General features: G+C 38.0%; 1 protein-coding gene across 1 annotated transcript in view; it reads right to left on the bottom strand.

The window, feature by feature from the left end:
- LOC149008260 (phosphoinositide phospholipase C 2-like) overlaps nt 1–13,178 on the bottom strand; it is a 30,968-nt gene extending 17,790 nt beyond the window's left edge. Inside the window, exons 1-2 of the mRNA XM_089166037.1 lie at nt 12,472–13,178; nt 7,108–7,304 (exon numbers count right to left, since the gene is read on the bottom strand). Coding sequence (XP_089022163.1) covers nt 7,108–7,304; nt 12,472–12,783 — 509 coding nt within the window. The 5' untranslated portion in view covers nt 12,784–13,178. The remainder of the gene's footprint in view (nt 1–7,107; nt 7,305–12,471) is intronic.
- Between the last annotated feature and the right edge of the window lie 356 nt (nt 13,179–13,534).

Below are 13,534 nucleotides of genomic sequence, written 5' to 3'. Positions count from 1 at the left end.
GCTGTCAAATCTTACCGAAAGAGAATGAAAAGTGGAAAAATATTCGGATCCAGTGGGAGCAATAGTATCATCAATAGTTGTCATGTTGACAAAATTATCTGCAGTTCTTCAGTCTTCACCCTTTCGAAGTAACTGAAACGTCACAGAATGCAATAGCCAATCAACTCAAGACAATTTTTCTCCTTTTGGTTTGGTCCAAATATGATGTGGTTTGGTTTAAATATAAAGACTTTTTGACAAATGGTGTAATTTTGGTTTGATTTAAAGGGTGTAAAGGGAACCAGAGGGGTTTTGTTTCAGACGAAAGGTACCTGGTTTCTTGGAGATGGCGATGGTTACAAATTGCAGATTCTGTTGCTTCGCTTCTCCTTAAGTAGCAGAAAACAGCAGCAACAGGCGGAAGTGGTGATTCTGTTCGCTTCTCCTCCGAAGTAGCAGAAAAACAAGAGCGACAACAGCAGTGGAAGTGGTCTCGTCCTCTCTCTCCTTTCCGTCTGGTTTGGTGGTATAAAAACTGAAGAATGATAGATACCAGTTTGAGGTGCAGGAAACAGTGGCTTTTCTTCTGCTTTTTTTCTCCTCTTTTTTCTCTTGATGGCGCAGGAAGCAGCAGTTGTAGCAGTAATGACAGTAGAAGCAGCAGATTCCAGAACTGAAGAACTTCTGCTTTCTTACCAAGAACTACTCGCTGACGGTAGAAGCAAGCAGATTCCGGAACCGAAGAACTTCTCGCTTTCTCCCCCCCCTTTTTTTCTCTCGATAGCGCAGAAGCGACGATGTTTGGAAAGAATCAGAAATTGCTACCGGTTTGAAGAACTGCGATGTTTTTGAAGAAAATCAGAGAATTAAAGTGGTTCGCGATGGGTTTGAAAAAAAATTCAGAAGAAGGAGGTAGGTCTTCGTTTTGTTTTCCTAATCGCACTTAGGCTCTGATGCCATGTTGAAAGAAACGATTGTAGTAGAATGGCTTATTGATCCATGATCTCAAGCCCTTTATTTATAATAAAGTGGAAAGTAGACTATTACAAGGAATAGAAGTTTACATGAATGCAAACTCTAATTTAACTCCTATACAAACTCTTATTAGACTCCTAATAGAATCCAACACAACATCAGAGAATCCTTCAACATTTCTATGTCCATAATTAGTGTAAAGAAGTCCGCGTCCTAGTGCTTTCTTAAGATACCTCAGAATTCGTATAACTGCATCCCAGTGTGATGTTCGTGGGGCAGACAAAAATTGACTCACAATACTGACAGGAAAGGCAATATCAGGTCTAGTCACAGTCAGGATAATTCAGCTTCAAGCCTTCTGTACTTCTCTGGATCATCAAGAATGGTTCCATCTTCTGGCATTAACTTTAAGTTACAATCCATGGGAGTGTATCGGTTTTGATTCCAACATTCCTGTTTCTGAAAGCAAATCTAGTACATACTTCCGTTGAGATAAGAAGATGCCCTTTGTTGATTGGGCAACTTCAACTCCTAGAAAATACTTTAACTTGCCCAAGTCTTTGGTCTGAAATTTCTCTTGTAAATAGGTCTTTAACCTATCAATTTCTGAAGTGTCATCTCCTGTAATGACAATATCATCAACATAAACTAAAAGAAAGATTTTGCCTGCATCAAAGTTTTTAAAGAATACAGAGTGATCACTTTCATAACGAGTCACCCCAAATTCTATTACAACAGTAGTGAATCGTCCAAGCCATGCTCGAGGTGATTGCTTAAGACCATATAATGATTTGCAGAGGCGACAAACCTTATTCTTCTCCCCCTGAGCAACAAACCCAGGTGGTTGCTCCATATACACTTCCTCATGCAGATCTCCATGAAGGAAGGCATTCTTCACATCCAACTGAAACAAGGGCCATTGGTAGGTAGCAACAAGAGAGATTAAAATGCGGATGGAAGTAAGCTTGGCAATAGGTGAAAAAGTATCAACATAATCTACACCATAAACTTGAGCATAACCCTTTGCAACGAGACGAGCTTTCAGGCGAGCTAAAGAACCATCAGGATTAACTTTCACAGTGAATATCCACCTACAACCAATAGCTATCTTTCCCGAGGGTAAAGGCACAAGATCCCAAGTCTGATTGTCTTCTAAGGCTTGTAATTCTTCGTTCATTGCACTGGCCCACCCAGGATTAGACAAGGCTTCAAGAACATTCTTAAGAATAGGATAAGTCTCTATAGTAGATAAAGCAGTAGAGAACCCAGGTGATAAAGTAGAATATGAAATAAAGTTAGAGATGGGATACTGAACACAAGAACGAGTACCTTTCCGAAGAACAATGGGAATATCAAGGTTAGATTTGGCAGGGACGTCCGCAGGATCAGCAAACGAAGTCGGCACAGAGGTAGAGACCGTAGGTGTAGAGTGTAGAGGGGGGAGCCGGTGGTTTCGGACGGCGTGTGTACACTTTGGTGATGTCTGGCGGAGGTGGAGGTGAAGAAACTGTACCCTGTGGAAACACACTTTGAAGAATACATAGATCATCATTTAGGTCAGATAAACTACGAGATTCAGTAGAAAAAGGAGTGGACTCAAAAAATGACACATCTGCAGTAACAAAATATCTTCGTAAGTCGGAAGAATAACAACGATATCCCTTTTGAGTGCGAGAGTACCCCACAAACATACACTTTAGTGCACGAGGATCAAATTTAGAGATCCCTGGGCGATGATTACGAATGTAACATACACAACCAAATACGCGGGGAGGCAAGGTAAATAAGGGAGATGAAGGAAATAAGAGAGGATGAGGAATGCCACCTTTTAGGACAGACGAAGGCATCCTATTAATAAGATAACAAGCAGTTGAAACTACATCAGCCCAAAAGAATTTAGGAACCTTCATCTCAAATACAAGAGAACGGGTGACCTCCAATAAGTGTCTATTTTTTCTTTCTGCAACCCCATTTTGTTGAGTATCGACACAGGAGGATTGGTGAAGAATTCCATTAGAAGCCATAAATTTACAAAAAGGATAAGAGAAATATTCTTTGGCATTATCACTACGAAAAGTACGAATAGGAACACCAAATTGAGTACGAATTTCAATAACAAAATTGCAAAATATGTCAAATAATTCTGAACGATTTTTCATTAAATAAAGCCAAGTGACTCTTGAAAAGTCATCCACAAATGTAACAAAGTATCTGTAACCTGAAGTAGAAGTAACAGGACAGGGTCCCCACACATCAGAATGAACTAAAGAAAAAGGGTGGTTTGATCTATTATTTATACCAGGGGAAAAACTCACACGATGAAGTTTTCCAAATTGACAAGACTCACAGTCCAACTTAGAAAGAGAATGAAAACTTTTATCTACCAATTTTAGGTTTTCCAAAGAGGGATGCCCCAACCGACAATGTATTTGATGGGGGATGGAAATACTAGAACAAGCAGTAGAGGATATCTCCTCGAATAGATACAACCCCCCAGACATACGGCCTCTACCAAGCATCTTCTTCTTCATAAGATCCTGAAATAAACAATATCCAGGAAAGAATTTCACCAAACATTTATTAGTGGAAGTAAATTTATGAACAGATAATAAATTAAAAGGCAAATTAGATACGTAAAGAACTGAGGGTAGGGTAATGGATGGAGTGAGTTAAACTGTACTCACTCCTTTAACATTGATATGAGAGCCATCAGCAAGTGTAACCAAAGAGGATGATGGAACAAAAGAGGAAAATATACCTGTAGCCCTGGTCATATGATTAGAAGCTCCTGAATCAATGATCCATCGGCGAGATGTGGTTGAAAGGCAAGCAGTAGCATTACCTGTCTGAACGAGGGTGGCAGTGGCAGATTGTGGTTGAGTGGCCTGAAACTGAGTGAAACGAATATAATCTTCCTCAGTCATCTGTACAATCTTACCCTCAGGATGAACTTTAGTAGTTGTAGACGCTGATTCAGATGTGATGATTGCATTCGCCATGTGTGGGGGTTTCCCATGAAGCTTCCAACAATATCGTTGAATATGTCCTGGACGACCACAATGATGACAAGTCTTAACTTGTCCTGTACTGTCAGCAGAGTTGTGTGAACTAAAATATTTTCCAATATTATTTCCTCGAGTTTGTCCTATATTCTGTCCACCAAGGGCCTATTCTCCAGAAGTGCCTCGAGAAATTGTTGCCAAAGCTGAATTTTCTGTAGAGTTATTGGTACTCTCCCTTGCAACACGAAGAACTCTTGAAAATGTGTCAGCTAACGTGGGTACATGATCACTACCAAGAATCTGTGCTCTAACTGCCTCAAACTCCTCTCCAAGACCTCCCAAGAAACCCATAACAGCTAATTGCTCTCTTTGATTTTGCATAGTTTTGACATCAGAGGAGATAGTTAGAAGAGAGTTTAGTTCTTCATACATTCTTTTAAAATCTACAAAATATTGGGTAATATCTCTACCTTTCCTATCTACTCGATAAAATTCCTGGGAAATTCGTAGATTCTAGCCAAATTATTCGACCCAGAATACAACACATTCAAATACTCCCATAATTCCTTCACAGTTTGTAAGTGAGTAACCAAATCTATAATATTATCGACCAAGGAATTAAACATCTGCCCAAGTATTCGAGCATCAACAATTGCCCAAGTATCATCCTCTTTAGGTACAGTCTTAGTCAAATGATCTATCTGTCCCCGTCCAGTAAAAACAATTCTAACTATAGCCCTCCACTAGTGGAAATTTGATACACCCTCCAATTTCTTCTCAGTTAACCGATGAGAGGATGAAGAAATAATTTCGCCTGGACAACACCATAGCCAAAAATAAAAAGACAGAATCATTGGCAAGAAGAAAAGGTTGGGAATTTTCAAAAAAATGAAATGGAAAAAGTTGGGCAGATAAAAATGTAAAAAGAGAAACAAGGAAAAAGAAGGAAAAAGAGGGTTATAAAGAGGATGACTATTTACCCACTTACTAGAACTTAGTAACCACAAAGAAGATAATGAAATCCCATCCTAATGGACAAAAGCATTATGGATTTTGGAGGTTTTTCATTATTTTAAATAATATCATTGTGCCAAACAATTAAATAATGAAATTCTCTAATTGCAATGACAATTGTCCAAAAGAGCCTCAGTCATGGTATTTTTACTTGAAGTTTCTCCCATATCCAAACACAATTAAAACCAAATTAGATTAATCTCAAAAATCAGATCCATATTAGTTTCAGAAATCAGAATCTGATTAATCCCAGAAATCAGAAATCAGAAACCAAAAACAAATTATCCCAGAATCAGAAATCAGAAACAGATTAATCCCAGAATCAGAATTAATTCCAGAATAATTCCAGAATCAGAATTAATTCCAGAAACTAACCACCAGATATTGAACCACTTGAACCAATAGAGCAAACCGAACCAACTCAAAACCAGCAAACCAACTCAAAACCAGTTTCAAAACTGATAAAATGCCCAAAAACGAGATTCTCTCAGCCCTAAACAGATCGTGAGTGAGGAAGACGACGACGGTCACTCTTCCTCAGCCCCAAATTGCAACAAAGAATTATTCTTCATCAATCGGAGATTTATCGTACCTGAGAATGGAAAATTCCGGCACAAATCAAGCATCAATCTAGGCAACGATCTTGAGAAGAGGTCATCACGCAGCTCTCTCCTTGAAAATAAAGCTCAGTCTGCATCAATCTTTAACAGACACCCAAATAGTAGCAGCGTAAGGAGCTGCATCAATCTTCAAACAAACAACACCAATAAGTGCAGCGTAAGGTGTTGGATCCCCTTTAATTTCTGGAAACGACTCTCACACCAGGTACACTTTCTTTCCTTATATAGAATCTATTGTTTGTGCTACTAACTCTTAGAATTGAAAGGACTAAGAGGACCTACCGCTCTGATACCATGTTAGTTTGAGGAAGAATAAGGTGAATAATGAGAGAGAGGAGAAGATGGAAGTAGTGACTTTGTTGTGGAGGCCCGTATTGAACTCCTAAGCACTCCTCAAAATAACTTCACTATTTATATATTCTATATAGGAAAGCATCAACCAATTTCGATTGGTATTAAACACTTAATTACCGCCTCTCTTTTCCTATCGAGAGTACCCAAATTGCCCTTTCCTAACAGTACCCAAATGGGAGGGCTGGAAATAAGACAATTATGTGAAGGAGAATGTTAAATGTTTGCTTTGGTTGCTCATGAGCGCACTAGGCTTATGCCCAGAGACTAAGATTGTGACCCCTTGAGGGTAAATGTAAAAAATGATACTGAGAAGGTAATCATTTGATGGTGAAGACTGAAAGTGACCCTCATATGAGTGAACCTAAGCATTAAAAATATATATATATAAATAAATAAAAATAAAATGAGAGTATAAAAGTATGAGTAAATATCTGTATATAAAGAAAAAGGAAATTATGTGCATGTTGTACTTTTCCAAAATTGTTTCCTGAATTTCCCGTCTATGTTACTTGTTGAGTTGTGAAACTCACCCATGAATCGTTCTACAGATATTCCCACTCAGTTAAAAGGGAAGGGAGTGGAGATACACAGTCGAGAATGAATTTAGGAGATGGTTTCTATGTTCTTTTTGTATATGGACTGTAATGTAATTTGTAATGTGAATAGTAAATATCATCTGAATAAAGCTTTCAAGAGTTGAAGTAGAGACTAGTATCAGCCCCTATTCTAAGCTTGCCATTAGGAACTGGAGGGTTTGTAATCTATAATGATGCATCGAAGAATGGATTGGGATGTTGCTGGGATGTGTGCTTATGCAACATGGTAAGGTGATAGCATATGCATCAAGGCAGTTAACGCCCCATGAACAAAACTACCCTACACACGATTTAGAGATGGCAGCAATTATCTTTGCTTTGAAGATTTGGAGACACTATTTATATGGAAAAATGTTTTTTTACCAAAAAAAGTCTTGAATACATCTTCACCCAAAAGGAATTGAATCTGAGAAAAAGGAGGTGGCCGGAATTATTAAAGGATTATCATTGTAATAGGGGGGCATGACATATACTGCTGAAACAGAAAGGAAAATCATTTTATAGAATTCAAAGCTTAGACTCAGAAACGTCGCTGAAATTACAGATGGATTGACCAGCACCCCATACCTTCCATGAAGAACATCAACACCATCTTCAGTGGAATTTGGCCAAATATCCAGTTCAATTACTCTTACACCTCTTTCTAATGCCTTTACAATAGGCACATCACTGCAATCACTGCTGAGTTGGTTCCCAGTTAAATAAGAATTATGCCCTGTATAGATAAAGTAATGAGATAACGGGGCTGTCATATCATGGTGCACCTGGAAGAGCAGACATATAGTCAGTCATGAAAAGGATAGAACCCTCCTCACCAATTAAAATCACTAATTTAGACTAATAAATTCATTATAATGATATAAACAAGAAGAGAAAAGCTCAATATGATACACACATGAAGAAAAATTCCCGATGTCCTGCCCATATAGGAATCCCTTGGTGGTGCCAGCCTTGTATAGCCACATGGAAGACTCATTGATGCAGATCTATACCCTAATTAGAGCCCTCAGACATGCTGCCCTGCCCTTAGAAGCCAGGTGACCCCTAGTCTGCTGCCCAGCAGACTTCAAGTCATTATTGTTTTCCCATATATTTTTTTTCCAGTGTTTATAATCTGTCCAACTTTTAGTGAGGGTCAGCAAGGTCATTCCGTGTTAGTAATTCTAATGGCAGTTTAGTAATTCTGCTCAACTTTAAGCCTTTTAAGTCAGGATAAAAGCCCATGAGTGGTGTTCATAGTCCTTGTAGAGGTATCTTATAAGGGCCTAGTTAGCCTTTGTCTTATTCCCTAGTTTAAGCAAGTCCGATTCCAAGTCCTAATTTCAATAGAAATTCTCTTGTAAGCATATTTAAAGCCCAGACCCCCAACACCCTAAAACAATTATTGGAACAGACACCAGCTTATTTTATGAATTTTTCTCAGCCTTGTGCTCTGAATTTATGATTCTTTACTGTTCATAGTGAGAATAGTGTTGTCAACACTTGGTAGGAGAACTCCATGTGTTCAGCGAAAGGTTCTCTGTGAAGTCAAGCAGAATCCTTACTTTGGTTGGGGATTTTAACCTGCACCAACTGACTCCAACTCCTCCATAGTTCCAGAGAAGGCTAGTACATACAGGTATTTGGCAGCCACCATACCCCATTCCACTCCTTTCTCTCTCACTATTTTTTGTTTCCTTAATTTTCTTGAACTTTCTGACTCCCTACAACCTAAAACCTAAACACCTCATGTCTTCCAATTTAGCCAGGGGAACGCACCAACTTGAAGGATCATATCCTACATCGTCATCTACTTTCCCTCCAAGTTTCAGCCCATTCTAACTAGCCAAAACCCTAGAAACATCAAGCCCCAATTCCCAAACACTAGAATCTCAAATTACAATATCTTAAGAATTAAGATTCAACCATGGGAATGCAACCAAACTTGGCGAGCATCTCCTAGGTATCTGAAACTAGGTTTGGTCCAACTTGCAGGACAAATTGAGAACTCTTTACTTCCAAATTTTCTTAAGAATAAATTTTCCCCCCTTTTACTAAACTGAACCAAGTATTCACCATTCCCACATTAAAGCTTAGCTAGCCCAAAACACGACCAAAAAGTAATCACACAACTCTAACCGTAACCAAAGCATACTCATACAGACCCTAATTTGAGGTTTAAGTTGTTTCTGTCAAATGATCTTGGTTAATTGGCCCTCATTCATTTGAGGCTACATCACTGAAACAGCAACTCCATCATTAGACTGGTGAACAACTAGTTTGATCATATGCCTACTTCTAATTCAATTCAATTCAATTCAATCACATATTCCCCCCATGGAATGATAGACCATCTCATGTACGTCATACACCCACTCCAAAGAATAGTTATCAAGGCAGCAAGGCAACCCCAAGGCTGTGGAGTGTGCCAAGCACTTAGGAGATAAGATGCCTCTGAAGACGACCAAGGCACCTAAGCATTATATTTTATTTTCCTTCTTTTCTAACATTATTATTTAGTATCTACATTATAGCCATCATCAAAAACCAACATCAAGCCACATCGAGTCATCGGAAAAACATTAAGTCAAATCAAATTATCAAGAATCAACATTAAGCCACATCAGTCATCAAAAGTCAACTTAGAACTATTTGATAGTAGAACTAACAAGCAAATCATTGGAAGTTTCAAAGTAAGAAAACATATAGTTGGTTATACTCTTCTAGGAATTTGTCATTGTCATGGTATACCTAGCTCACATTAGTTTATACCGTTCTTAGAAAATATGATCCTATTTATATATAATTAAACCACTCACTATTTAGCAAAGCCTTCAAGAAGTTTGAGTAGTCAAATGATTTTATGTTTACATAAGACCTTTGTATTAGGTAAGAGCACAAAACCAGCTTTAAAACAAATCCTAGAATTCTTAAGTCTGATTTATATTGAAAGAATTATGTTCCTGTCAAACCTTATTAAGTGTGCAAATGCTACCAAAAGTGTTATGAATGAAAATATTTTTCTAGATAATGAACATTTAACCTTGCCTTTGTTTTTAGCAATGATTTACCATATTTAGATTTGAGCAAAGTTATTCGTAACCAAGCTGGTTGGTAGCCTGACTATTTTCCCATCCTTCGTTACTTATCAGTTTTTTAAAGCAAAGGTGTTTCTTTATAATTTCTCCATCTCTCTGCCTCTCCTTTCCATTCTTATCCAATTCCACCTCACTTTCCATGATGTGAACCAGATCCAGGACCAAAGAGGGCCAAGGGAGGTTGCCAGTACCCTGCGGCCCTAGAAGCAACCCAAAGAATTTCAGCCAGCATAGGATTTGGTCATTTTTGGTTCCCTAGTCAAGCCCAATCTTACTTAGTTTGATTCAGAGTCCTCCTAGGAGTTTAGATCTACTTTTATTTTTTAATTTGAGTCCTTGGTTGTTAAGTTACAATAGTGACCTAGTCTAGTTAGGAGTCCTAATTGGTAAAGGATTCCTTTAGTTGAATTCAGAACGTTATTAGGATCTTAGATATACTTTTATTTTCAAATTTGAGTCATTATTTGTCAAGTTATTGAAGAGTCCTAGTTAGGTGGTATTCGCAAGTAGTGAGGGACTCCCCTAGTTGTAGTCTACTTATTGCAAGGATTCGAATCTAATCTTAGTTTTTAATTTGCATCCTTCTAGTGAGATATGAAAGAGTCTTTGTATGAGTATAAGTCCTTAGTCCAAGCAAGAGACTTAGTTTGATTTGTTTTCTAAAATTAAGTTCTAGTGTGAGTTCCTTCTAAAGGCTATATAAATAAGCCTCTCTCTAATGTAAAATTCAGATTTTGATTAATGAATGAAAATTGAGATTTGAAGGAGCAACATTGGAGTTGAGTATGAGTCCTTAGTCCAAGCAAGAGACATAGTTTGATTTGTTTTCTAAAATAAAGTCCTAGTGTGAATTCCTTCTAAAGGCTATAAATAAGCCTCTCTCAAATGTAAAGTCCATATTTTGATTAATGAATGAAAATTGAGATTTGAAGGAGCAATGTTGGAGTCATGGATTCCCCTAAAGGAGGCCTTGCGGCTATTTTTTGAGACAATTTCTGCAGAACTCATGGTATTCAAGCTTCCACATTCTTCCAATAAACCCCACCCCAGCCCTAGCCTGCCGTCCTCTTCTTTTTCCACCCACAGGCCTTGCCCCATCCCCAAACGTTAAAACCAGTAAGTTACAGCCCCTCCCCCACCACAGATCATCCCTTCCCTCCTCTTACCCTGCGGCAGCATCCCCTCGCCTCCCATATCATTTTTTATTTTCAAGAATTTTTCTGGATCTTTTGACTTTTTATTGGACCTAAAATTCAATGTCAGATCTATGGCAATCTAACCGTTATATCTGTCCCAAACTTTAGGAACATTATTCCACTAACCTTAGTGTCCCAATTTCAGCCCAATTGGACCAACCCAAACCCTAGTCTAACCTTAATTCCTCTACTACCCTAGATTTCCAAAACCCTAGAAACTTTTAAAGCCTATTTCTCCTCAACCTCTCGTCCAAGCCTAAAACCTTTCAGGATACTCTTCCCTTAACCCTAATTGACACTCGACCCTAACCCTAATCCTAGCTCAACCCCTAGAAACTCTAATTTCCTAAACCCTAGACTTGGAATCCAATTATCAAATTAAATTTATAGCAAAGGATTAGATTTGGATTTTATAACCCTAGCTAAACCTAACCCTACCACATTCCCAACTCTAGAAGTTCCAAAACAACCGAAGTCCCACAACCATAGGGTATTACAAACCCTAGAAGACTGTTGATTCACTTGTAGAGGATCCTGAGGGTGGACCTAGACCTAGGGCTTGCAACAATCAATAAACCCTTGATCTTGGTTCACATCATTCCCCCAATCTCAACTTCTAATTGTCTTCCTTCCATCACTTCAAGTGACACCGACCGACACTCCTACTTTTGAACCCATAATAGCGAACATAAGAAGTTTCAAAGCCAAAATATTCAGAAGGACAAAAACCACTCCCACCGAAATTTTCAAAGATAGACTATGAGGAAGAGCATCTAATGCTTGAACAAATAGAACCCAACTGGTTCATGGTGGACTTTGTCTGGCTCTGTAGACGATGTGTAAGAAAGACTTTGCATCTCACTTTGAGTATCGTTCTATAATGCCAGACTTACTTCTTTGTCCACATTGCCATCATTATCTCTGTCAGTTACTGACTTACCATTCAACATGACTGAATAGATTTCTGTCTATTTCTTTATTGATCAAAGAAACTCAAAAAAACAAAATAGTGTGTGAATTATGACCTTCGCAATTCCTCAAAATGGAACCACTTGAGTTTAAATGGAATCATGAGTGCCTCTATCAGTCATATAGTGTCTCTCCTAATTAAAAATTTTACTGGCAAAACCTAATTTTTAACCCTCTTTTTGTTGTAATATTGTTTTTTTTTTTTTTTCTTTTCCTTTTTCCTTTCTTTCTATGGAGTCTTAAAATAGTGAGACGTCCATTGGTCCTCATATGTATTATTCCCTCCTCACGTAGGAAAAATTCAAGGAGGAGTCGTACAGTGTATCTGATTCTTCAGAATGAAATGCACACTTAAAGTAAGTTCTTTGAAGATGCAGACACCAATATACTTCCTCCTCTTTCTTTTTTCCTCTTTTTTGGCTGTGGTGTTACCAAAATCCTACATATTCGAACAATTACAATTCCGGACAAACCAACGTGCATGAGCTCTTTTAGATCTTTTATGTGTAATCACACAATAAAACAGACGTTACACATTTGTTGAATTAAAACATATATTAGGAGCAGATGTAAAGAGGAAAATTGAATACGTGATTCCACCCTAAAGTCTAAAACTAAGCCCAAAAAAAACAAGTCAGTCAATGGAAAACGAACCTATAAAATAGAAATACAGTGACAGAAATGGTTACCCCGAGTGAAGGCGAAAGAGGAGAGTTGGTATTTCCGAAGAGATACTTAAAGAAGGCGTCAAGATGAAGACCCTTGCGATGGAAAAGACTAAGGTGCTTCAAGCTATCAATAATGGCTTGTGCGTCTTCCTTTGTGGCATTCTCTTCCCCCTGGATCTCAATAAGGAATCTATTGAGCTGATCAACACTCATCAAACCGTTCTCAGAGTACCTTTCAAAGAGTAACTTAATCTCCTTGGGAGCTTCCGCCAATGTAAACTTGAATTTCCGACGGAAACAGAAGCAAATTTTGTAAGTCTGCTTATCCGCCATTTTTACTAGACTAGAATCTAGATAGCAGAGAGATATTAATCGCTTGATCGATCGGAAATGTAGTTTAAGGCAAGATTGAAACCTTGTTTAGAATCTGAAAATGTGATCTGTAGGTTTCAGAAATGAATGAAAAGAACTAGGCTAAGACAAGGTGGGGAAAAGAAAGCTTCTCTGTTTGCAGTGATGGCGTGAAGTAAGGTAGAGCATCTGTTCTTCTTGTCAATGACTCAATGGTGACTGATAAGCTTCGTAACGAAGCGTAATGGCAGATCATCAACTACGCTTTGACATCTTAATTACTTGAAAATGTGAAGCAACCAAAGCGACATGGATGGAATCCCGAAAACGGATAATGTCGATTGCATTCCCAAGAGGAGAGGTAACCAGTTAACTCAGAAACCTTATTTGTTTTGCTGTCGTATCAGTGTTTCGTACGTGATTCTCAGATCGTGACACGTAACATTTTAAAATGATTAATGGCTATGATCGTAAGACTGAGAAAGATAGATTACATTATTTAAGTATTTATTGGACACGTGTATTTTGTCTCGACTGTTCCAGAAGGTTTGATGATACATACATTGACCATGAAAGTTAAATTCTATTTTTATGGTTTTTTTTTTTTGAAGTATTTTGCTTCACTCATGTGCATTAACCATTTAAAAAAAAAAAAGACATTAGATTGAGATTTAGTTTAAATTTTGATCGAAATCTCTCAGTTCAATGATCTTGTTTCTTGCCAAATGTGTCT

This window comes from Hakea prostrata, chromosome 8, assembly GCF_041222555.1.
Source record: "Hakea prostrata isolate BN-2017 chromosome 8, UWA_Hpros_2, whole genome shotgun sequence".
NCBI lineage: Eukaryota > Viridiplantae > Streptophyta > Magnoliopsida > Proteales > Proteaceae > Hakea > Hakea prostrata.
The sequence above is the reverse complement of the archived record's forward strand: the minus strand, read 5'-3'. Positions and strand labels throughout refer to the sequence as shown.